This window comes from Colletotrichum acutatum (genome assembly GCF_030867785.1).
Source record: "Colletotrichum acutatum strain CBS 112980 chromosome Unknown BDZ83scaffold_9, whole genome shotgun sequence".
Taxonomy (NCBI): domain Eukaryota; kingdom Fungi; phylum Ascomycota; class Sordariomycetes; order Glomerellales; family Glomerellaceae; genus Colletotrichum; species Colletotrichum acutatum.
In genome coordinates, this window is record NW_026849003.1 from 310,772 (window position 1) to 334,028 (window position 23,257).

Below are 23,257 nucleotides of genomic sequence, written 5' to 3' on the forward strand. Positions count from 1 at the left end.
GATTCATCCGACATTATGGAAAGCAAGCTGCAATCCGAAAGTCTAGAAACTGCTGGTCACGTTGCGGTGACTTTGATGGACCGAAAACATTGCATGGGAGCAGCAAGAAGACCGAGCTCTCTCTCCTGGACTTCACAGCCCAGACCGCTCACAATGCGCGGGTTCAGGCCGCAGTCGCAATTCCTGGGCGCAGATCACTCACTCTCATAATTTACCCATCGGTGACATCAAAAGGCAGTCTCCTTCTCTCTCGCACCCCGATCTTAAGCTTTTTGGGGACGTGCAGGGATCTACCAGCCCTGGCCAGGGATCCCAGCACGTCCAACCTCACCTCGGCTCCCTATCCGTCATTAGATTGGCGGACCGGGGACCTGATGGTGAATGACGGTAACGATGGGAAGAGGGCCCTACGTCGCTTGCACGTTTCCCATTCCGATGCTCCGGGTTTCTGTTCGACGTGCCAAATCGTGGCGTCGGCCCCCCCTTTCCTACACATTTCATACCAAGAGCTGCTTGCTACCTTACCACACACACACACACACACACACACACACTATCACACCCACCGCGCCTTGCCAACCATCCTTCCAGCTGTCCGTACAGATTACGCGCCGTCAGAACTGCTAGTCTCCAGCCGTTGACTGCTGACTACCGGTATCTGCAGCGAGCGCTTTCTCTATACCGAAGTCATTCAGAAGCTTTGACATTGTCAATCATGGACAATAGGGGGATCACGTCTGTCCTCAACTTTCGTGATGTCGGCTCAACGGTGAACAAATTTCTTGGAAGAAGGTATGTCATTTTCAGGCTAATCTACCCTTACGTGCACTGGATAGAGACGTTTGTAGTGAGTTGAGGCTAACATCCGTGCGTTTTGCTTGTCAGACTCGTAAGGGAAGGCTTGGTATTTCGTTCCGCCAGACCAGGTATGCCACGCGACTCACAATCTTCGCAAACACGTTGATCCTTGGTGCTAATTTTCTCCAAGACGATGCCACTTCGGCAGACAGAAAACGCCTCCGCGAGGAGCTGGGCATCAAGGCGGTGATAGACTTGCGCACCAAGTAAGCGCATGTGTTTCCATCCTTGAAAACATGGAAAGACAAAAAGAACTTCCTCTGGAATGCAAGATCTCGCACTCTGATCAGTGACTGACGACATCTTTCAGAACCGAACACGTCAAGCGGGCGAAGAAGCGCGAGGCCGATCTCAAGGTGCCCACCCTTCTGGAGTCCAACGCTGCACTAGCCGAGCCATTCCAGATCTCGGGTCTGACGTATCACGAGATCAGAATTACTGGCGGCAACTTTGAGTGGTTCTTGATCAGACAGGTATCTTGGTGGGGTTTGTGGTGAGAAGTCCCTGTCTTCCTATTCAAGATCCCCCATAGTGGCTGATTCGTGATACGCAAACTTTAGCCGCCTTATCTGCCTCTTTACTCTCGGCTACCGCAATGAGGGCATCTCCATCTTGTCTCGGGAGGTAATGCTGCCGCGTGGCCTAGTTGGTTTAGGCCTTGACACCCTGGATCAATCTGGTGAGGAGATTGCAAAGGTACGAACAAACCATTCATTAGCAGCTTGGTGCGGGTACAGGCAACTAACGAGCTTTTATGCGCAGGCTCTCAGAGTATTCATCGACCCGGCGACTTCACCGACTCTGGTCCACTGCACACAGGGCAAGGATAGAACCGGGCTGATTGTCAGTCTCGTTCTGTTCATCCTGAATGTACCGCTCGAGGCGATTGAGCATGACTACATGCTAACCAGTGGTGCGCTCGAGTCCGAGAGAGAGGAGAGACTGGCCGAGATGAGAGAGATTGGTCTTACAGACGACTGGTTCGAGACGGCGCCTGACATGATTGCTCGGACGGCTCGTCATCTCGACGATGTCCACGGTGGGCTCAACGACTATCTGGACAAGATCGGGTTTGGCCAAGCCGATCGCCTGAAGCTTCGGGAGCTGCTGTTGTACTGATCCAGCCTCACTGAAGGAGACTTAATTCGTCACCCAAGCTCCGCACAGCAACACAGTAGCCCATGGGCAAACCTCACTCGCCTCGGAGCTCGGGTGATGTGAACTTTGGCTTTTTCATTTCTTCGTGAATCGTCCTTGCATCCAGCATCGGTACATCTTGAGCTTACGAGCCCTGTTGACGAGCATGCGTCTGTCGACACCAAGATCATCGACATTAAATTCGACCTTGGCGTCGTTATCCGACACTTCTTGTGTCTTGCCAGACCAGATTCGCTCAAGCTCTTCCTTTTCGAAGAAGTACACTCGAGTGCCGTCGCCGCGCACATAAAAGTTTTCATCGAGATAGCGTCCCTTCTTGAAGCGCACTTGAGCAAGGTCACCTCTTCCATAGTCGCGGAAGCAGACCTGGCCACCCGGCTTGAGCAGATGGTGGACGTTGGCAACAGCCTGGTTCCATTGATTCGGAGCCAAGGCAGAGAAGATGAAAATGAGTATAGCAACGTCCACAGATCCTTCTTCCAGCCCGGGAGGGAGCTCTTCGCTCGTAACGTCCCAAACGTCGGCTTGCATGTGGTCTTGATTGTAGGATTCATGGGTCCGCATGACCTCTACGGCCTGCTTCGAATAATCACAGGCATGGACTCTCAGGTTTGGATTCTTGTTGGTTGCGAGAATGGGAAAGGCGGTGTTACCCGCACCGGCGCCTATTTCAAGAATTGTCTTCTTGCCAGCGTCCTCCTTGGTCACCTCGGACAAAATAGGGAACTCTTGCTGCAGCCATTTTCTGTTTTTGAAGAAGTTGGCTGTATTGTTCTTGTAGAACAAATCCCACATTCTGGCTGGGTTGTTGTTCAATCTGTCTGAGGAGACTTGTTAGCAAGCTGTACCAAAGCAAGCGTCTTTCAAAATAATGGGTATTGATAGTGGTATAGTCAGATGGGAGCGAAAGACTAATTAAGGAAGCTTTCATCATAGAATTCAGATGAACTATGCGTATTGCTGGGGTATCATCATAATACCAGGGGATCGAAAATTGAAGTGCAAGGAATGTAGACTTACTTTTGTCAAAGTCGGAGACCGGAGACTGACGCTGCATCTCGTACTGCTGCTCAGAGTACTCCTTGTACACTTCGTCAGTCTCGACATGGTCCCAAGCGTTGAACTCGAAGACATCGTCCTGCTCGCCCAGCAAGCGACTGCCAAACTGGAAAGGATCGCTCCTCTTCTGGTTGAACTGAGGATCATGCGACCTGTGAGCCGCAGGCTCTTCCCCGGTTGCAGGCTCGGAAATCTGGAGCTCTGCCGCCTTCTCAACGAGAACTTGCTCGTCCGCCCCCGTGTTCTCAGACGCAAGAGACGTCATCTCACTGGTGTGAAGCCGAGACGAACTTTTCGACGGGTTTCACGACGGGTTTCTGTGTGGGCGGCAGCCTGACTCTCCAAAGTCCCAAGTGTTGGTTTGCAATGGAGGAGTGGTTGAGATGAAGAAGCTTTTGGAAATTTTCTCGCGCGTCGAACTTTTTGTCTCTGAAAAAAAAAGTCGTGGTGGGACCCGACCTTCGGGGTGATGAAGAGCCGCCAGCCGATGCGACCAATGCCCGATTGTGATAGACCCACTCGCTGCAACTACCTTACCATTGCCAGGCGCCAGGTGGTGTGGAAGGTATTGGGGAAGGACGGGAGCTTAGAATCGGTACGTACCTGAGCTAGAATGGTTCGCGGATTGCGACTGTCTCCCATGCCTCCCGTCAGGTACAGCCCGGCCAACTTAGATAATCCTCAATTAACATCTACCCATTGACGACACCTGATCGCGCAGCCTCCATCATCTGCCTTGTTATTGATGCACGTCACGTCCGATCGATACGCAAACCGGTAGACCTGACCGCGACAATGGCCCCTTCGCTCATCCGCCCCCAGGGCCACCTGTCCCCAGCCGAGGCCCTCGAGCTTGCCCAGAAAGCACCTACGATTCTACGAAACAATCCGACAGCGTTCTCATCGTCCCCCCTTCTTTCGCTTTTCTCGGCCTCGGAGACGCCCGAGATATGGACCATCTACGAGAACCTCCTTCTGGCCTGCCTGCGAACGGGCGACAGCCAGGCAGCACACCAGTGCCTCGAGAGGCTGGTCATCCGATTCGGGAACGAAAACGAGCGCATCATGGCCTTTAAGGGTTTGGTGAAGGAGGCGGAAGCTGATAATGATGGAGAACTTGCACAGGTACTCAAGGAGTACGAGACAATACTAGGACAGAACGCGACAAACATTGTCAGTTGCTCCTCCGCCATAGTATCACGGCAAACACTGACCTTGACAGCCTGTTGCGAAACGTCGCGTCGCCCTTCTGAAGTCGACAGGAAAGACATCTGAAGCAATTGCGGCTCTCAATGGTCTCGTCGACTTCAACCCTACAGATGCGGAGGCGTGGGCGGAGCTTGCCGACTTGTACCTTTCACAGGGGCTATACTCACAAGCTATATATGCGCTCGAGGAAGTGCTTGTGCTGACCCCGAATGCATGGAACGTGAGTGTCTCGTGGAGTCGACTTTGATTATGTTTCTGGCTGACCACGACTAGATGCACGCTCGCCTCGGAGAGGTATTGTACATGGCTGCGTCGGCCTCTGAAGGCTCTTCACAGCAACAACTGGCGGAATCAGTCAAAAGATTTAGCCGCAGCATCGAGCTCTGTGATGATTATCTCCGGGGGTACTACGGACTGAAACTGGTGCGTGCCATAAACGCGTCATAACGGACCGGCAATTGGGACTGACATGCTCTCCAGGTTACGAACAAACTTATCAAGGAACCGTCAAAGCCGTCGAGACAATCAGACTCGGAGGACTGGACCCTTCCTGACGTCGGTACGTTACAGAAGCTCAACGAGCTAGCAACGCAAAAGCTGGCCGACATTGTACGCCGCAACGGAGCGCATGAGAGGCTCTGGCAAGGTTACGATGAATCGGAGGTGGCAGCGGCCCGAGATCTGCTCTCGAAGGAGTCAGTGGACCTTGTGAGATGAGCACCGCGTCATCCGGACACGAAAAGCAAACGACCCTGGATTCTCTCATATCGTGACTGCATGGTCACGTTGACGGACTGGCATGCCAACGGGCGTGCTTCATGCACATCATATTAGGCGAGTAGCCATCATCGGCACGGGCTGTACGTCGGAATTAGCAAGCAATCGGAACATTCAAATCAAGTAGTTAACGAAGCTGTGCCTGCAACAAAACGTTCACGTGCTACTGGCAGTGCGCGAGTATCCTTGGCCGATCGGCCAGCCAATCGCGGACACGTCGCTCAACATTGGAACACGAAGAGACATTCAGCGAACAGCGGATCGTGTTGCTCGGGCGCTATTGTGGCCGCAATCGATGTCGAGACGTAGCTTGGGAGACTCTAGCTAATGGGCAGGAACAAAAGCGAGTCTGGCAGTGGGAATGTTTCACACATAGGCAGAGGCCGCCGCCAATACCGTCGAATGAATTATCTACCGCTCTCTTCTATTGCCTCGAGGTCTATCGGTCCCGCCGCGGCCACACCCGCAGTCGTGCCCAATTGTCGCAAACTGACATTCACTAGGTGGCAGGGCTGCATGTCATCCGAGGTTCCAGGCGTGCCGTTGGGAGCCCGATGGGCCAAGGCGGCCCACAAGATGCGCTGGCAGTGAGTCAGTGAGTTGATCCACGGATGGATCTCAGGCACCGTCATTCGGGACCCTGGCTACCTATGCAGAACAGAGTGCGCCGGCGTCATGAATCAAGACCGGTCGGGCAACGACGAAGCGGTTTCGGGCTCGAGGGCCGTTGGCAGAATGGACTGACGAGATAGATACACCAGTGCCAATCAAGTTGCGCGGTTGCCTTTGAGGTGTCACGTATATATCCGGGCAGTGCCATGTAAGTAAGCCGAAGGCAGAAAAAAAAGCACTTGTGTCGGTACCAAATTCTTTGACCGCCCCTGTTATCCCCGTATTTTCTCGATTTGTCTGGCGCTCTAGACGACGAAGAGAGAAGAATAAGCTAGAAGTTGAGTGACGCCGACGAGATACCTACCACGACAAGATACCTACCAGAATTCGGACCAGTCATCTGCAGAAGACAAACGTTGTTACACAAACTTTGTTGGTCCGCACGAAAGATTACCGCCGCCAATTTTTGGTTCCGCCTACGTTTCCAAACCATGTCGTGTATTTCGAAGAAGACTGTTACTCCTCGATTTATCAAGCAACTAGACAAGACCAAGTACCAATCACACGTCACGGGAGAAACCACCTGAAGATACGGGAGCGCCTAAGAATTTTTTGTCCAACATTGTGAAAACTACCACTGTTAGTACCGCTGTTGAGATTGTGTCGATGTGTTGTCATGTGAAGCAGGCTGCGTGATTGATTGCATAGGACTGCTACCGAAGACGACGGGTACGGAACGACAGAGGGTCCAACGATTCAACCGCGGTGGAGACTTCCATCGCTGAAGGTATACTTAGTACCTAGCGCCACAGGGTACGGTACCTTGACTATGACCCAGAAGTAAGCGGCGCTTCCAGACAGCAACCAACGTGGAAGGCCGAGAATTCCAGAGGAGGCTGCGGCGCTTGCCAACGTCGAGTTGAACTTACCTCAGTTACCTACTGCGGCTGTGCTCCGAGATACGGTGAGAGATTTGGGCGAGTAAGGAGACGTGAGGGTGAAAGGGGGGGGGGGGGGTTGCCACAGCTGACTGACGGCTGCCTGGATTCCAGTTCATCGAAGTCACTGCGAAGACGAGCTACTAAGAGTACAGGTGCGTGTGCGGGTGCAGGATATTACAAGTAAGAAAAGGGCAGGTTAAGGTAAGGTGAGGTAAGGTACGTTCATCCTCGACTTCCTACTGGCCCTCGGAACGGCGCAAGCCAAGTCGATGAGCCCGAATGGCCGGGCATTGGCTTTCGATGGCCCTAAAAGCAGGACGGGATGTTTCTGCACTAGGGATTGCGTACCCAAAGCAGTAGGTAACGAGCCTGTCGACACTTCCAGGTTCCATCTGCATTGTTGACGGGAGGTGATGACCTGCGATAGAGCAGAGAGGTCTCGTCTCGTCTTCGCCCCCAACCCTCGTTCATCCCTCACCCGTCGTCGCCCGTCCATCTGCCCCTCCCTCCCTCCGTCTCCGTCTCCCTCCTTCTTCCGTCATCCAAATAAATACTTTGCGCCGCCTCATCCAGCCTGCTCACACTCACACATTCTGACCGCCGATTTCTCTGCCCTGCATTTCTGGCTGTTTTCGTGTCGCCGTCCAACGTCCCTCTTTTCTAACACTGCAATTCTACGCAGCAACAACGGCGTCAAAGGACACTCGCGCCAATTTCGCAAACGAGACGGACAAAGCACATACTCTTTATTACTCCATATTACTTTACTCCAGTACCCTCTCAACCGGCAGCCCCACCAGCATAAACGAACGTCTAAAGAGGTCCGTCCCGCAACGGAGCCACGCTTCGAGCACGTTCCTCACCGAAACATTGAACCACCAAAAAAAATAAAGACATCCACTCTTCCACGGCCAGAACAGTCCGGCGCAGGACCAGCCCAGGCACGGCGCATTGAGAACTGACAGAGTTGGTACTTTGCAGTTGCCTGTGGGTACGTGCATTCTCTCGGTACCAAGTCATAGTATCTCCTTTCTTCCTGACCTAATTGTTTTCCCAAGCCTATCCGAACCAACCTCAGGTCGTTTGAATTATCACCCCGCCCAAGAGAGCAACCTAAATCTACACGAAGGAGAAAAAGCGCCACACGAAGCACTCGGTGCTCCATACCGCCGCATCCCAAAAGAGAGGACCCTTTGCGTCTGATCTGCCATCGCCCGTCTCTGTCAGGTCTCAGGTCTCAGGTCCTACCCATCCTTCCTCAAAAGGTGTCTCAAACCTCACCACACCACCACCACCACCACCACCGCCAAAAAAAGGGGAACCAAGTAAACAAGGTACGTGAAACGTTTGCTAAGGTTTCTATCGTTCTTCTGATCGCGCTTCAAGTTTCCTCGCGTCTCTGCAATTCCTCACCATCCCACACTCACACATTACTCATACCGACGCAAGTGTGTGGTGTTTTGTGATTCTTCATCTGTGTTTCCGTACCTTCACTTGAATTGCAATTCTCTATCTGCATCCGTGTCTGTATCCCCTGTCAAGAAGCTGTCAAGTGCCGGCTACCTGCAGACGGTCCGCAGGGCAACAAATTATCCGTTACCTCGGCCAGCTACCGACGTCGCTTGTGTTGTTTACTTTACACTTACCCCTCATTCTATTGTCGTCGTTGCCAGTGTTGTTACTTGTGATGGTCGATGTGCCTATCTTGAGGAAGTAAGGTACAGACAGCCACCCCAGACAACAATTGCCTTGGAGGCTCAGCCAACTATGGACCAGCTTGTTGGTGGCTGTCCGGACTCATACACAATAGCGTAGAGGAGGGGCAACATCGCAAGTCCATGACACACCCGACATTGACAATTCTACGGCCGACGCAACCCCCGGCCAGCGGAGCAGTGCTCACTGCTGACAGCCATTGAATGACAATCAGCCACCCACTTTATTCTGTTAGTCGATTGGATCTGTCGTCCATGGGCCATGGCCCGTCTCCCGGGCCACCCAAGTGGGACAACAAAGCAAGGGGGTCGAGACCGTCGGCCAGCCCAGCACCCAGCAAGGCCAGCACCCATCCCTTCCTCGTGCCCGCCTGGCGCCTCTCTATTCCCTTCCCTGCCCGTCCCCATACGATGGATGGGACCGATGGGTGCCTTTGGTGCTCCATCCTCTCTCCCCGTTTTTCTCTGCCCGGGGTTGGTCACGGCGTTTGCGATGCGAAGATCAGGGCTTCTTCTTCGTCCTGCCACCTCGGATCACTGAAGCCTGCCTGCACCAACCACAACTCTTGGTCAATTTGGCTTGTGCCCGGGTTGACGATTCCCTCCCACTTGACCCTCTTCCCAAGTCCCTATTACCGGTACTTTCCTTAGCCTGTACGGCCTGCGAGAGCGGGCTGAGAGGATGGGATGGGATGGCGGGGTTGGGTTGGGCTCGCCCTGGGTGGTCGTAGTGACCGCCAGAAGAGCCATTGTGTTTTTTCTTTGTGTACATTCGCTTCCCCTCCACCCCCTCCCCCCTCCCTCCATTCTCTATGCCTATTTTATCGTGTCTGTGTCTGTGTGTTCATTCCACATGATTCACCGGAATGTGTGCTGATCTGAGGCCTGTAGCTTAGGTGGTATCAGTACCCATACTACCCAAGGTAGTCTAGGTATCTTGCTACCTTGTACTCCCACAACGCGGCACTACGGACGGATACGCCTTCTAGTCGCTACTCCGTAAAGTACCTAGTGCTTGAAGCTCGAGGACTCGTCTGCTGTGTCGACCGTTGCCCGCTTTTTGGTTTTGCTCTCACCGACAACCCCCGTCTGCCGGCTACCGGATCCCTGAAGACCAACCGCTTAATCAGGCAATTGAGGTGCCCAGCACGATTCCCTCTCCTCCCGCTCCGTCCAAAAGTGGGACGGGTTTCTTCCACTTGGCTGGCACGCTCACTCTTTCTCTCGGCCTCTCAACCACTCGACGCAGCAAGGTACTTCTGCTGTGGACATCGCATCGCCACCCCAGCAGGCTTTCTTCTCTAAAGATCTCTCTTTAGGGCTCAGAGTTGCCAATTCATACCGATTCGTCCAGACCCGGCTGCGGCTTAGGTTGTGCATGAGGTGTACTTCGTGCCTACACAGCACTCCTTCTTGTATCCCCGGGCGCCTTGGCTTTGGCCTAGGTTGTCTACCCAAAAGGTTGTCTTAAACGGAGCGGTCGACTAGACCCGCAATAGCTGCCCAGCTGCCACAATTTTCCCTGCACCCAATCGCGCTTCTTTTTGCGCCCAACTGCACGATCTCGCCAAAGAGCAGGGGGCTTCCCTGGTTACATTCCCAAGCCCACGAACGAATATCCACCCACCGACTGCCGCCCTGCCCACCCCTCAATTTTCGCAAACCGTCCGTCTCGTCTCGACTCGTCCTGCAACTCAGTCCTTCGCACAGAAACTTTGTTTTCTTGAAGTCTGCCGCCGCCGTCGCCTCTCTTACCGCTCTACGCTGCTGTCATCTGATCGCTTTGCTTTGCTTTCAATCTTAACCATCAACCCATCCTATCCTCCCTTTCCTTCTTCCGCCACCAGTTCGTCGCTTGGAATCCACCCACCCTTGTGCGAATTGCGCCAGGACGAACGCTGTACCCGACCTACACACCATCACATTCGTGCCCTCGACACCGAATTCCTGTTGGTTTCCCATAGAGGAACCCTGACTTTCGGCCACCCTATTTCATCCCACGTCCTCGCTCGATTCACCCCTTTGCTCCGACTTTCTTGCGAGATCGTCGTGAGTAAAGGGTCTTTTTCTTCGCCACAGACTTCCTCATGTCGTCCGCGTAAGTCTTATATTTTCAACTACGCCAGGGACCAATCGACTTGGTGGCTTTCACCATACACCAGTCAACTAACACATCCGGAAGACGAGCACAACAATATCGACGCCCGGGTCATCTGTCGTCCGCGCCCATAGCGTCTCGATCCACCTCGGCAAGTGAAGACGACTCGTACTACCAAGGTAGCAACCACCACGACACTGAAGGTATAAGCTCTTCCGAAGCCTCAGAAGAAGATTCTTCCTTGGCAGACTCCGAGGATCTCGAACCAGACGACTCAGCCTCGAACGACGGTGCTCCCAGATACGCTCGTCCGCCGCTACAGCAACATCACCAGCAACAACATCATCAGCAGCAGCAGCAACGTGCACTCCCTTATCGTACACATTCAATCCCCCAACACACTGCTCCTCCTCCCGGTACAACCATTCCATACCCGTATCGGCCCGGTCCAGCGCCGAACCCTACCGAAAGCCTGGATTCTAACGAGGATTACCCGTCCCCCTTTGGCCCCCGTTCCGGCTACGGTCACGTACCGGCGCCTGGCCATGGGGGGCATCATCCCTACTATGGTGGTCGTGGTGGTCACCCGCAGGCTGGCTACCCTCAAAGTCACGTAGGCGGCTACGGCGCCCCGAGTCCATACGGCCATCCGGAACCCCGGATGTTGGGATATGGTGGCTACAATCACAATGCGTTTTCACCAATGTCGAATCACAGTGGGCAAAGCTACTTTGGGGGAGAACCTGGACGGTATGATATGATGCCGTACCAGCAACAGCACCCGCCGGCCCATTACAACCCTCACGGCTATCAACAGATGCAACATCACATGCAGTACATGGGCGGACAATTCCCTCCCCCTCCTCCTACAGAAGCACCGCAACCGTCCAAGACCCCCGCACCCGAGCCGCCACCAAAGGAGGACCCTGAGAAGAAGAAGCTCCAACAAGAACTCGAGCTCTTCAAAAAGATGCAGGCTGAGAAGGAAGAACAGCAGAAGCAGAAAGAGCTGGAGGAGAAGCTTCGCAAGGAAGCAGAAGAGAACATCAAGCGACGAATGGAGGCCCTGAAGGAGGCCCAAGAGATTGCTCAAAGGGAGATTGAAAAGGCAAAGATTGAGGCCGAAAAAGCTGCTAGAGAGGCTATCGAGGCTGAGCGCAAAGCCGAGGAGCAGAGACAAAAGCTTCACCAGGAAGCCATGGCTAAGGTCGAGCGTGAAGCCAGGGAGAGGTTGGAACGCGAGTTGAAGGCAGAAGCTGAGCGTAAGAGGCTTGAGGAAGAGGCCCGCGTCAAGGCCGAAGCCGAAGCGAGACAACGGCTCAAGGAGGCAATCCAGGCTGAGGCCGATGCCAGGGCCAAGGCCGCCGAAGAGGCCGAGGCCAAGAGAAAATGGGAGGACGACATGCGCAAGAAAGCCGAAGACGAAGCTCGTGCCAAGATGGAGGCCGAGAAGAAGGCAGCTGCCGAAGCTGCGGCGGCGCAAGCGAAGCTCGAAGCCGATCTCAAGGCCAAGGCTGAAGCCGACTGGATAGCCAAGGTCGCGGCGGAGAAGAAAGCGGCTGAGGAGGCTGCGGCGGAGAAGAAGAGGTACGAGGAGGAGATGAGGTTGAAGGCCGAAGCCGCAATCGCTGCCGAGAAGAAGGCTGCCGAGGAGGCTGAGGCAGCCAAGAAGAAGTATGAGGAGGAAATGAAGGCCAAGGCCGAGTTCGAAGCCCGCACCAAATTGGAGGCTGAGAAGAAGGCCGCTGAAGAGGCTGCTGCCGCCGCCGCTGCTGCCAAGAAGGCCGACGAGGAGCTCAAGAAGAAGTACACCGAAGAGGCCAAGGCCAAGATTGAGGCCGACAAGAACAAGGGTAAAGACAAAGCACCTATCAAGTTCAAGGATGCCGTGGGCAGGAAATTCAGCTTCCCCTTCCACTTGTGCTCAACCTGGACAGTACGGTTACTTTCCAAAACTCCCACTCTCGCTGGCAACAAACTGACCTTGATTTAGGGCATGGAAGAGCTCATTAAACAAGCTTTCATTCACGTGGACGTCATCGGACCGCATGTACAAGAGGGTCACTACGACTTGATTGGGCCTAATGGAGAAATCATCTTGCCCCAGGTCTGGGACAAGGTGGTCGAGCCTGACTGGACTATTGAGATGCGAATGTGGCCCATGGATAAGGCGCCTCCGCGCATGCCTATACCGCCGCATGGCATGCCGCTCGACTCTGCCACCAGAGAGAGGATGGCGCATATGCAAGGCATGAGGCAGCACGGTCATGCTCGAATGGGTAGCTTCCCTCCGGGTATGGCTCCTCCGGGTGGCAGGCCTGGCGGCGGCGGCCCACATCCACCTCCCCCACCGGGCTGGGTCCCTCCCGGCGTACGTCCCGGCGGTCACGGTATGCCTGCCAACGTCGTTACGGTTGAGCCCGGCAAATCCTCCAAGCACAAATCGAAATCCAAGGGCTCGATGCTCAATTTCTTGGCCGGCGGTGCCGCAAAGGCTCCCAAGAAGAAGTAAGTTGCCCAAGACTATTGCCACGCTGGTGCTGTGCGCTAACAAACTACACAGGAAGAAATGATCACCAGCGCGCGCACATCGGAGATTTCCTTCAACTCTAAAGACCTGTTACGATCACACACAACTCAACGAACTTGCCGGGCTGGGGGGTCCTTATTTGTTTTTACATATGATACCTTGTCGCGCCTTCCTTTTCCACATTATTCAGATTCCCGTCAGTCAGATCGAGCCTCCGAAATGCATCTTACGGCAACCACGGTTCATTTCGACGATCTTATAACGCATGTATGCCGGAGTATGAGCTGCTTGAGGGCGGGACACCTATTTCCCCAGAGAGAGACCGTACATGTTTTGGCGGAGCATTGCATGCATCATGGGGGCAAGCTAGGGGGTACGACATTTTTACCGAGGCATGGCGCAAAAAGAGGAGGACGAGCCTGTGAGGCCCATTTGGTAGATGTTTATTTTTTCGGTTTATTCTTCTTGCACAGACAGCTATGGTGTAGTAGATTATGGGCGACGAAAACGAACATTGCACTGTTTTATATATTCACTTCCTTGACAATGACCTCTAATTGACTCTACTTCCAAGTTGTTTGCCATGGCTTTATTAGTCTACATGTTTTACAAATCTTCCACAGAGCTTTTACTGAGAAGTTCGAGTAAGGACCCTTTATAGTCTAGGAGTACCCAAAACCGCCTTTACACGTTTCTGGAACGCCTCAATCATGACACCAGCCACCTTTTCAGAAACCGCAGCGCTGACGGCCGCGTACAACGGGTTCGCAAACTGGAACCGAATCACCAGATCCACCTCGGTGCCCGTCCCGGAGGCAAGCGGCCTCAGCTGCCACTTTGTCACCAAACTCCTAAACACGGCGCCGCCCTCGCCTCCATTACCGGGGCTCGCGCCCTCCACGTCCGCACCGCTGATCGCCTCGACGCTCTTCCCCGGAACGCAGTGTAACCTGCTCGTGAACGTCTCCTCGAAGCCGCCCCAGCCGACGCGGAGGTCGGCTTGCGTTGGGTACCGACGTCCGCCGTTTGCTGGGTCCGGGTCGGGTGCGGACCAGGCTGTCACGCGGGAGGCGGCGCAGTAGGGGACGAAGGTCTGGTAGGCGTCCACGTCAGATATCACGTCGTAGAGCTGCGTGGAGGCGTAGGGCATTGTGCGGGTTGCGGTTAGGACTTGCGGGGCGGTGGAGGGTGCGAGGTTTGGGAGGTTGAAGAAGGGTCGTCGGGAGGGGGTGGTGAGGAGGGCTCGGGAAGAGGTGAGGGAGGTTCGTAACGGGGTTGGAAGGCGGAGGAGGGGTCTTGCGGTTGCCATTGCGGTGTTCTTTGGTCGTGGGTTCGGGGGAGTTTGGTGGGAGGTTTCGAGGTTCGCGATGCGGGTGTGGAGGATGTGGGAGCTCGGTATTAAGTCAATGAGTTACTTTTTTTCGCTTGTAGTGTACAATGATGCTGACAGAAATAGTAAATAACGAGTGTTTTGTATCCAGAGCCCTCCCGCGAGGTTCTTGTTGCGCCGTCCGAAATGCTGAGATGCTTGGGTGAGTTCGTCCAAAAGAAAAATGTCGTGGAGCTGGGCGCGATGACGATTAGAAAGAAGCTGTCGGTCGGTGTTAGTGGGATTGGGTTTGCGGTCTGCACCGGCCGTACAGTGCCCGATGGGGCGGGAAGCTCATAGACACAGTACCAACTCAGGTAGAGGTCGTTGAGCCCCAGCACATCATTATCGGGCTGGTCTTTGGTGGGGTTTGGATTATCGAGCAGCGAGCAGCGCTACAGCACCACAGCTCTCTCCACAAGCCAAGTTGGCAAGCCACCGCAAGCCCGCCATCAACCGTCCCGCATCTCCGACTCTGACATCCCTTGGACATCAATCCCCAAGGCGACGGCGACGACAACGAAGACGACGAAAATACCACCGGAGCCGACCTCCCTCCACAATGTACCATAGAACACGGAGTACCTGACCGAACCTCCCCCAACTCTTCGCTCCGAAACTCGATACCTTTAGCCCTTTCTAGGCTGCCTTCCGCCCCTAGCTTGGGGCTGTTGTGATTGTCAAGATGTAGGTCTCTCTCTCTCTCTCTCTTGGGGAGATGGATGACGTTCGCATAAACAAAGTCACCACACTCTGCGCCGCAAGGGAGCTTTCAGCGCGCTGACTAGACCGGACGCATTACCTCAGGTTCGAGAAATCCCTCTACGACCTCATTAGAGGCTTGCGAAACCATAAAGGCAACGAGCGCGAGTACATACAGAACAGCTTGAAGGAATGTCGCGCAGAAGTTCGCGGGCAGGACATGGGTGAGCCAGACAGATCCCTCTCGACCTGGAGGGTTTCGTATCTTTGGGTCACCAGGTAGAGAACGGTTATGCTGACTTGGGACGTTTCTCTCTCTGCTAGACGTCAAGGCGACGGCGCTGCTGAAGCTGGTCTACCTCGAAATGGTTGGTCACGACATGTCGTGGGCCTCGTTCCACGTTCTCGAGGTCATGTCGTCCCAAAAGTACCACCAGAAGAGGGTCGGGTACCTGGCCGCTGTCCAGAGCTTCCGTCCTGATACTGAAGTGCTCATGCTTGCTACAAATCTTCTGAAGAAGGTAATGCTAGCCGTTCCGTTCTTGCGCCCGAAGGGTGGTGGGATTTGCTGGATAATACACATAGGGCGAGTGAGGTTAACTGACACTTCTGCTTTCAGGACCTGTCGTCGACACAAGCGACCACCATCTCCCTACCAATGGCTACGCTGCCGCACATCATCAACCCTTCCCTCGCCCTCTCGACCCTCTCCGACCTCCTCCCACGCCTCGGTCACTCGAACCCGGCCATTCGCAAGAAGACCATTGTAACGCTGTACCGCCTAGCGCTGGTGTACCCGGAGACGCTGCGCGCGGCGTGGCCCAAGATCAAGGAGCGGCTGATGGACAAGGACGAGGATCCGAGTGTCACGGCCGCCATTGTCAACGTGGTGTGCGAACTGGGATGGAGGAGACCGCACGATTTCTTGCCGCTGGCTCCCAGGCTATTTGAGCTCCTTGTCGATGGCGGTAATAACTGGATGGCCATCAAGCTGATCAAACTGGTATGTTTGGCTGAATTGGTTGTGCTGCCATATGGGTTACTGACAATGGGTGCAGTTTGCGACCTTGACGCCGTTAGAACCTCGCCTCGTTCGAAAGTTGTTGCCACCTCTGACTGAGCTGATCCGGACGACACCAGCCATGTCACTACTCTACGAGTGCATCAATGGCATCATCCAGGGAGGTATTTTAGGCAGCGCGGACGACGTCTCAGGCAGAGAAGAAATCGCGACGCTTTGCGTGAATAAGCTCAGGGGCATGATCATGGTGGATGGCGACCCAAACCGTGAGTGCTAATCTTTGCCGGGTAAACTTTGAAAGCTAACCCGGGCTAGTGAAATATGTTGCATTGCTCGCATTCAACAAGATTGTCGTGACACACGCGTTCTTGGTGGCACAACAAGAAGATGTCATTCTTGAGTGTATCGACAGTGCTGATATCACTATCCGTATCAAGGCCTTGGACCTCGTTCAGGGCATGGTCAGCAGTGACAACCTGGTATCTATTGTGAGCCGTCTGATGAAGCAGCTCAAGTCATCTGCGCCAAAGAGAGACCGGCCAGGGGCACCCCTCGGCCCAGACACGGGAATGGACTCGGAGGAGGAAGCAGAGATCGAGATACACTCACCGACCAAGGCTCAGGAAGAGCCACCACTTCCCGACGACTACAGGAGCGACGTCATCGGACGGATCCTGACCATGTGCTCGCAGAACAACTACAGCAGCTTGACTGATTTTGACTGGTACATCGACGTACTTATCCAGCTTGTCCGCATGGCGCCAACACCACGATCAGTTGAGACCGAACTTGACTCGGTCGCTGCGTCTGGAAAGTCAACCGCCGGAGACGTATCAGGGAGGATCGGAGACGAGCTGAGGAACGTCGCGGTAAAGGTTCATGCGCTACGAGGGGCGGCGGTCCGCGCCGCCGACCTCATCATTCAACAAATGAATGCGGACACACCCGCCGGTCACTCGCTCTCATCAGCATCGCTGAAGTCGACGTCTTGGTTGGTCGGAGAGTACGCAAACCAGCTGGCATACCCTGAAGACACTCTAGGAAACCTACTACGCACATTATCTCGCACAAATATCCCCGATATTCTTACGACTAGTCTGCAGGGCGTCACAAAGATATTCGCCTACATTGCAGGGAATGAAGGTCAGCCATGGACTCCTGAATGGAAAACAAAGATCTCGCTGCTTTTGGCGCGCGTCATTCACACGTTGGAGCCGCTTGCTCTTCACCCGAACCTTGAAGTTCAGGAGAGATCCGTCGAATTTATTGAACTTCTGAAGCTTACCGCAGAGGCGGCCTCTGGTCAGGCGGCGTCAACCGAGCATACTCACCAGGACCCCCCGTTGCTGCTGACCCAGGCCATTCCATCTTTGTTCCAAGGGTGGGAGCTCAATTCCGTCGCTGTTGGAGCGCAGCGGAACGTTCCCATGCCGGAAGGCTTGGACCTGGATGAACCAATCCATCCGAACCTGGCACATTTGCTCGCCCAGGCTGATGTGATACCAATGGAGGCCAACGACGCGGACGACTTTGAGGTGTACTACCATCAGCGCCCGGCGCCTACCAGCATATCCTCTACTGAACCAGCCATCAGCAGGATCGCCGACGTCCCGGCAGAGGAGGTTGTCAGCTCGTACCAGCAGCAGGCGACGGAAGACAGCTACCTGGACGCAGACATCGTGGCCAGGAGAAAAGCCGAGCGCAATGAGCGCAACCGCGACGATCCCTTCTACATCGCCGCCCCTGACGCGGCACCCAGGACGTCGACCCCGATACACAACATTCTTCAAAAGGAGAACGGCCCAGATCTCGACATAGACTCTATACCGATAATGCAGTTGGATCTCGACAAGCTGGGCAGCTCGGCACCCGGTCCCACATCTCCCATCAACCGACCGCAACCGCGACCGAGGCAGAGGGTCGTCATCGCCGCGGACGAGACACTCGCCGGCAGCGGCGTCTCCACACCTCGCAATTACGAATCGGAGAACAACTCGGACAGCTTCACCAAGTCGCGTGCCAAGAAGCTCCGCCAGGGTCTCTTGCACGTCGACTCGTCCACGCTCGGCTCCCTCAGCCTCGAGGGCGACGCAGCGTCGTCCAGCAATACGCCGTTTGACTATGAGCGGCAGCAGCGCGAGGAGGCGGAGATGGCGCAGGCGATGAAGGAGGTCGAGAGGCTCCGCCTCGAGATGCAGCGCGCCAACGAGCGCATCCAGGTCGCGCAGGGCGTCGACGTTGCCGGCACGGTGGTGAAGAAGAAGACCAAGAAGAGCAAGAAGACGGAAAAGGCTGGGGCCGGGGCCGGGGCCGGGGCCGGCGAGGGGTCGGCTGTCAAGACGAAAAAGAAGAAGAAGAAGGCCGCCGTCGCCGACGGCGGTGCCGCGCCGCCCGCTGTGCTCTTGACGGACGACGCGGAAAATAGTGCTGGCGGCGGGGAGGACAGCGCGCTGATACCGCCTCCCGAGACGGCCGTTGAGGGGTCCGGGGAGGGCGGCTTCGATGCTGCTGGTCCGCCGGTCGTCGTGCCCAAGAAGAAGAAAAAGAAGAAGACGACCAAGATGGCTGAGATTGCGGGTGATAGTGGTTGAGGCAGGGCAGTCGTCAAAGGTGTGAGATGAGAGCGGGACAATAACTCTGGCATGCATAGTAGAATAAAAAAGGTACAGTGTTGAATGACACACGGATTGAGTAAGATTATGGGTGACGGCGAAGAGCTTGTGGCCAATATAGCTTGTGAATTTCGATGCTGTATCATACCGGTGGATCGATTTCCTCCCGTCTCTCCAGATACCATCACACACATATCTCACAACAAGGCATCTATCATTTCACGTCATTACAAACACATCAATCTTTAAATGTTTGAGGAGTACTCCTCTTCTCTTGTCAACAATTCCTTCCCCGGCACACTTCAGTCGGGTCTGTCCGTCTTTCTCTCATCATCCTCTTCCTTCTCTCTTCTCGTGGGGTTTTGTTTACGTACGTACAGACATGATACAAAGGGGACACTGAGGAATCGCTTCCCCAAACGTCACCGTCGTTTCGCGTTTCAAACCGCCAAAAAGGAAAAATCAAAAACCAGCCAAAAGTGGATTTCCCCTTTTTTTTGTGTTGCCCTGCAAACCCGCCGTCCATAGCACATAAGTCCTTCCAGCGTCCGTCCACACGTCACAAAACAAAAGGGGTGTAGTTTGGTTTGAAGAAAATAGACATTAAGAAAGGGAAAGAAAAGGGAAAACCTCAAGGCCATACAGCACATAGAGGCATGGCTTAAACACGCTTGCTTCAGTCATCCATGGGCTTATCCTCGAGTGTCACTCCGCGAGGCGCGGTGAGAGAATCGCGAGGAGTCGATGAGCCACTGTCCGTTCCTGCGCTAGGTGCGGCTGCCACATGTCGGTCCAGAGAGTATCGAACACTGCTGCGTCCCAGGCTGTTGCGCTTCTCAACGGGTGATTCGAGAGCCTTGATTCGGGCCACGACTCCCTCCGCTGCAGGCGCAGGCGCCGCCGCCGAGCCGTTGGTTGTCGTCTCCTTTGGCGAGCTGGTCTCACTGCCAGGAACCTCGAGACTGGACCTCTTGGCGCCAACAACACTGCCCAAGCTAGAGCGGTGACGGTCGACTGCCGACGCAGGTGGGCTCGTCTGGATCGGGAAACGAGTCTCAGGGCCACCCGTGCTTCGGTCACGTCTGTGACCACGGGGGCTGGGAGCAGGGCTTGTTGCGCGACCGCGGCTGCCGGCGGCCTTCTCGAGCAGAGCTCTATTCCGCTCTTCCATGTTGGCTCTCCGGTTGCTCTCGTCAGTGCTGATTGCGCGGGGGCGATTGTTGTCTCTGATCGATCCGCCGTGGCCAGCGGTAGACATACGCTTGAGTTCGCTGAAGATTGCGTCTTTGTTGTTAAAGAGGTCACGAACGAGTCTGTAAGCGTGCTTCTCTTCCATGGTCAAGGAGGTCTCTGTGCGAGGACGCAAGATACAGGGTGCAATGCCCGTAGCCAAAGACGCGATGTAAGTCTCATCAGCCGAGGTAAGGTCAATTAGGCGGGTGAAGTGATTCATGCAGGCGTCAAGTGTTGCGATATTAGTAAGGCGCATTTGCGAAAGCGTCTGTTGCAGCACAGGTACGCGAGCAGAATCATCTTCCTGGGTTTGAGTCTGGTAGATTGTTCTGACAATCTCGTAAACATGAGAGGAAACGAGGGAGTCTACACAACTGTTAGTCCATGGCTTCTACAGAACTGTTGGGGGTCCTCTCACCAGGCAATTCAAGAAGATACAGCTTAAGCAGAGCCGCAACAACTGGGATATCGAATTCATCAAAAACTTCGGCCGCAACGGGCTTGCCGTCATTCAGCTTGCCACGGAGCTTGTGAATCTGCTGGAGTGGGACATCGACCAGCCACACGTTCCGTCTGGCCTCATCACCTTCTAGGTCAGGGTAGTGGTTGTCGAGGTAGGTCAAGATGGTGGTGACGATAATAGGCACTCGCTTCTTATCCGCGCGCGCTCTTGCCTCGAGATCCACTCCGAATGTCTGCTCGTCGACCTTGTTGTAGTAGTTTTCGTATACCACCACCTTGGGAATGAAGCTACCGGTCCGGTAGTTCTCCAGTAGATATCTGAGGTCCCCTAGAGGCTGGACAGTCTCCTGGAAGAGCATCATGTGGTCCACAGCAGATTGCATGCTTGGAATGACGTTGCTGATGGTACCGGAAAAGTCCAGGATGACGGTCTTGATGGCCTTGAGACGATCCAGCTCGCAGCGCTCCAGGAAGCGGAGGTGAATGAAGATGGTCTCCTCCAGATCGCAGCGCATCTCGTCCAACTTGCGCACGCCACCCTTGTACTTGTCGTCGGCTTCCCTGGCCTCACGGCGTAATCGTTCCGGCGGGGTTTCGTTGGGGTGTTGGTTGTTGAGGACGTTCCAGTTGGCGAGGTATTCGCTAACAGTTCCGACCACGGGTGAATCCGACGACTCGGATGCAGGAAGGGAAAATGTGCGACCAAGAGGCGACTTCTTATCGGGGATACCAGACAGCTTGAAAGCCTTGGGGCGCCACTGATAGAACATCTTGGAGCTGTTGGCAAAAGTGCTGCCGACGTTGCCAATCAACCTCAAGTATCCGTTCGAGATAAGGTCCTGTCCGATTCTCTCGGCATAGCTAACGCTGGTCGTGTTCATGTGCCTCTGCAGGTACTCGACAATGTCTGAGCCAGCCGATGTGTTCTGGTAGGTTCCGAGAATGGGCACCTTGGTCTCCCCAAGCTTGATGGTGTTCAGCATGTGCGCCAAAATCTTCTTGACTTGCTCGGGCTGGTAGATCTCGTCGCCGATCTCGATGGGTTCGTCATCGTCTTCTTGGGGGTGAAGCTCGGGCTCCTTGTTTTCGGAGACCTTGATCTCGGGAATGTTGTTCTTCGGGCTGTTTTCAGGGTCCTGAAAGGCCAGCTTGGTTTCCTCCTCGATATCCTCAACCAGTCGGCACTTGTTGAAGTAGGTGCTCCTCAGCTTCTTGACCAACTCGGCCTGCCTGTCGTGCGCCTTGATGCGAGCTTGCAGCTCATCCTGTGAGTCCTGGATGCGCGACTCGTGGGCATCGCACCAGCGCGAGAAAGGGTTGACGACCAAGTCCCGAATGTTCTGAGCAATCTTCTTGTGGTTTTTGGCGCCCTCTTCCATCTCAGTCCGAACACCATCGAAGGCCTGTGATGAGGGTTAGCACGAGGCCCGGGAAAGCTCTCGGTGGGGACGTTATGCGAACCTTGCGAACGCTGGCACCGTCATCTTTTGAGAAACCGCCCTGGACTTTGTCTGCGTTCGGTGCAATATCTCCAAGTCGCTGACTATAAATCTCCTCGGCTTCGGCACGCATTCGAGCGACGGTCAGGACTTGTCGGTTTTCTTGGACGCCTTGCTGCAACTTGCTGAAGAGGACGCCGAGTCCTAGCGCGAAGATGCTTAGCCAAAGCGCGAGGGGTTGCAGTAGCGCATTCAGTTGACTTACCTGCAGCATAGTCGCTGGACCAAAAGGAATCTTCGAAGCCCGGCATGATGCCTAAAAGCTCCTACTTGTCGCGGACGATGATGCCGTGTTGCTACGGGTTGAGGCTGAAAAGTTTGGCGGGCAGAAAGAAAAGGAGGCGGCGAGAAATGTTTCGTTTAGTCGTTATGCAGGAGGCGGGAGGTGGGAGGGAAAGATGGGTTGGTATTTTCGGCTCCAGATTAGAGACGCTTTTCTGGCGGTTGCGAGAAGCGAAGGAATACGTCAGCCGCGATTGAGGCGGCAGTGCAGACTGTTCTTGGAAAAGACAGTCGGCAACAAACAAAACGAGAGATAAAAGAGACAGGTGCAGGAAGGTGATGCTGTATTGTTCGTTGTCGTCGTCCTTTGTCAGGGGCACATGCCAGTTGGAGGAGGAAATTTTGGAGAGCAGAAATGGAAAGGCTTTGGAGTGAAGGTGCTGGTGGTCAGTGGTTGCTGACAGGTTCAAGGTTCAAGGTTGAAATGCAGGTTGGGGGGGGAGGAAGGATGGAAGGAGAAGCTGCTTCCACTTTGGACTTGCTGCTGCTTTGCTCTCAATGCTCTACGTATTCCTTCCTCCCGGCTCCTCCTGCTTCCAGATTACTACGAATAGGAACCTGGATCCGTACTGTGCGTCCAGCTGTGCGTCCCTCGGTCTCCGCAGGGCCATCAGTGAAGCTTTACGACGTGCGGCACCTCTTCCCACTTCATCATCCACCTCCTGCAGCCAACCCGGTGACACGGCATCACACGGCATCAACCTAGATCAAAGGTCAGCAGCATGGCATTCTCCTACGCATACCTGGTGCCCTTGGAGGGCTCCTCCTCTGCCACTGCCAACAATCAGCCCAATGAACCGGGGCTACAGAGACACTATCCGTAAAGCAGTCTAGCAATGCTGCAATGGCAACGGTCATTGGGGCCTTGCTTTGCGTGCCTTGCCTTGGTCCTTCAAGTTTGAACTTGGAGACGTGGCATTCCATTCCATTGGTGGTCCCCTGCCTCATGACGAACGATCGAACGAAAGCTGGCCCCTCAGGCGGCAGACCCTCAGCCGGGCTCACTGGGCGACTCGAGTAGGCCTGGGGAGTTGGGACCTTGGCTAAAGAGCCGATGATGATGGGAGGAGCCATCTGAAGCCAAAAATACATCATGCTCCAGCCACTGCCCGATCTCCAC

General features: G+C 54.7%; 8 protein-coding genes across 8 annotated transcripts; 4 read left to right on the plus strand and 4 right to left on the minus strand.

The window, feature by feature from the left end:
• Window positions 1–715: 715 nt before the first annotated feature.
• BDZ83DRAFT_747919 (tyrosine/serine protein phosphatase) lies at window positions 716–1,977 on the plus strand (the record flags this gene model as incomplete). Its single annotated transcript, XM_060513528.1, has 6 exons — window positions 716–792; window positions 886–926; window positions 989–1,064; window positions 1,169–1,351; window positions 1,419–1,554; window positions 1,621–1,977. The coding sequence occupies 6 exons, from the start codon at window positions 716–718 to the stop codon at window positions 1,975–1,977; spliced, it is 870 nt and encodes a 289-aa protein (XP_060369955.1).
• A 114-nt stretch (window positions 1,978–2,091) lies between these two features.
• Window positions 2,092–3,340, minus strand: BDZ83DRAFT_747920 (methyltransferase; the record flags this gene model as incomplete). The annotated part of the gene is made up of 2 exons (XM_060513529.1): window positions 2,092–2,837; window positions 3,037–3,340. 2 exons carry the CDS (start codon window positions 3,338–3,340, stop codon window positions 2,092–2,094), a joined length of 1,050 nt encoding a protein of 349 aa, XP_060369956.1.
• A 530-nt stretch (window positions 3,341–3,870) lies between these two features.
• On the plus strand, window positions 3,871–5,001 carry BDZ83DRAFT_567438 (tetratricopeptide; the record flags this gene model as incomplete). The annotated part of the gene is made up of 4 exons (XM_060503953.1): window positions 3,871–4,248; window positions 4,298–4,504; window positions 4,558–4,707; window positions 4,765–5,001. 4 exons carry the CDS (start codon window positions 3,871–3,873, stop codon window positions 4,999–5,001), a joined length of 972 nt encoding a protein of 323 aa, XP_060369957.1.
• A 2,031-nt stretch (window positions 5,002–7,032) lies between these two features.
• Window positions 7,033–7,948, minus strand: BDZ83DRAFT_603913 (uncharacterized protein). Its single transcript, XM_060507251.1, has one exon. It carries the CDS (start codon window positions 7,777–7,779, stop codon window positions 7,474–7,476), a length of 306 nt encoding a protein of 101 aa, XP_060369958.1. The 5' UTR covers window positions 7,780–7,948; the 3' UTR covers window positions 7,033–7,473.
• Window positions 7,949–10,973: 3,025 nt separating this feature from the next.
• On the plus strand, window positions 10,974–13,306 carry BDZ83DRAFT_448299 (uncharacterized protein). The gene is made up of 4 exons (XM_060503153.1): window positions 10,974–11,781; window positions 12,247–12,363; window positions 12,421–12,935; window positions 12,991–13,306. The coding sequence occupies exons 1-4, from the start codon at window positions 11,089–11,091 to the stop codon at window positions 12,998–13,000; spliced, it is 1,335 nt and encodes a 444-aa protein (XP_060369959.1). The 5' UTR covers window positions 10,974–11,088; the 3' UTR covers window positions 13,001–13,306.
• Window positions 13,307–13,504: 198 nt separating this feature from the next.
• On the minus strand, window positions 13,505–14,569 carry BDZ83DRAFT_603923 (polyketide cyclase/dehydrase and lipid transporter). The gene has a single exon (XM_060507252.1). The coding sequence runs from the start codon at window positions 14,264–14,266 to the stop codon at window positions 13,613–13,615; it is 654 nt and encodes a 217-aa protein (XP_060369960.1). The 5' UTR covers window positions 14,267–14,569; the 3' UTR covers window positions 13,505–13,612.
• An 872-nt stretch (window positions 14,570–15,441) lies between these two features.
• Window positions 15,442–18,640, plus strand: BDZ83DRAFT_567546 (adaptin N terminal region-domain-containing protein; the record flags this gene model as incomplete). The annotated part of the gene is made up of 4 exons (XM_060503967.1): window positions 15,442–15,549; window positions 15,648–16,031; window positions 16,087–16,315; window positions 16,365–18,640. The coding sequence occupies 4 exons, from the start codon at window positions 15,442–15,444 to the stop codon at window positions 18,638–18,640; spliced, it is 2,997 nt and encodes a 998-aa protein (XP_060369961.1).
• A 697-nt stretch (window positions 18,641–19,337) lies between these two features.
• BDZ83DRAFT_747925 (uncharacterized protein) lies at window positions 19,338–22,106 on the minus strand (the record flags this gene model as incomplete). The annotated part of the gene is made up of 4 exons (XM_060513530.1): window positions 19,338–20,260; window positions 20,313–21,759; window positions 21,818–21,999; window positions 22,061–22,106. The coding sequence occupies 4 exons, from the start codon at window positions 22,104–22,106 to the stop codon at window positions 19,338–19,340; spliced, it is 2,598 nt and encodes an 865-aa protein (XP_060369962.1).
• Between the last annotated feature and the right edge of the window lie 1,151 nt (window positions 22,107–23,257).

Coding starts and splice junctions, on each gene's coding strand:
- BDZ83DRAFT_448299 (XM_060503153.1), top strand. CDS start 11,089: ATGTTGGGATATGGTGGCTACAATCACAATGCGTTTTCACCAATGTCG. Junction 11,782..12,246: donor AGGCTGAGGCCGATGCCAGG/GCCAAGGCCGCC, acceptor TACACCGAAGAG/GCCAAGGCCAAGATTGAGGC. Junction 12,364..12,420: donor ACTTGTGCTCAACCTGGACA/GTACGGTTACTT, acceptor ACCTTGATTTAG/GGCATGGAAGAGCTCATTAA.
- BDZ83DRAFT_603923 (XM_060507252.1), bottom strand. CDS start 14,266: ATGGCAACCGCAAGACCCCTCCTCCGCCTTCCAACCCCGTTACGAACC.
- BDZ83DRAFT_603913 (XM_060507251.1), bottom strand. CDS start 7,779: ATGGAGCACCGAGTGCTTCGTGTGGCGCTTTTTCTCCTTCGTGTAGAT.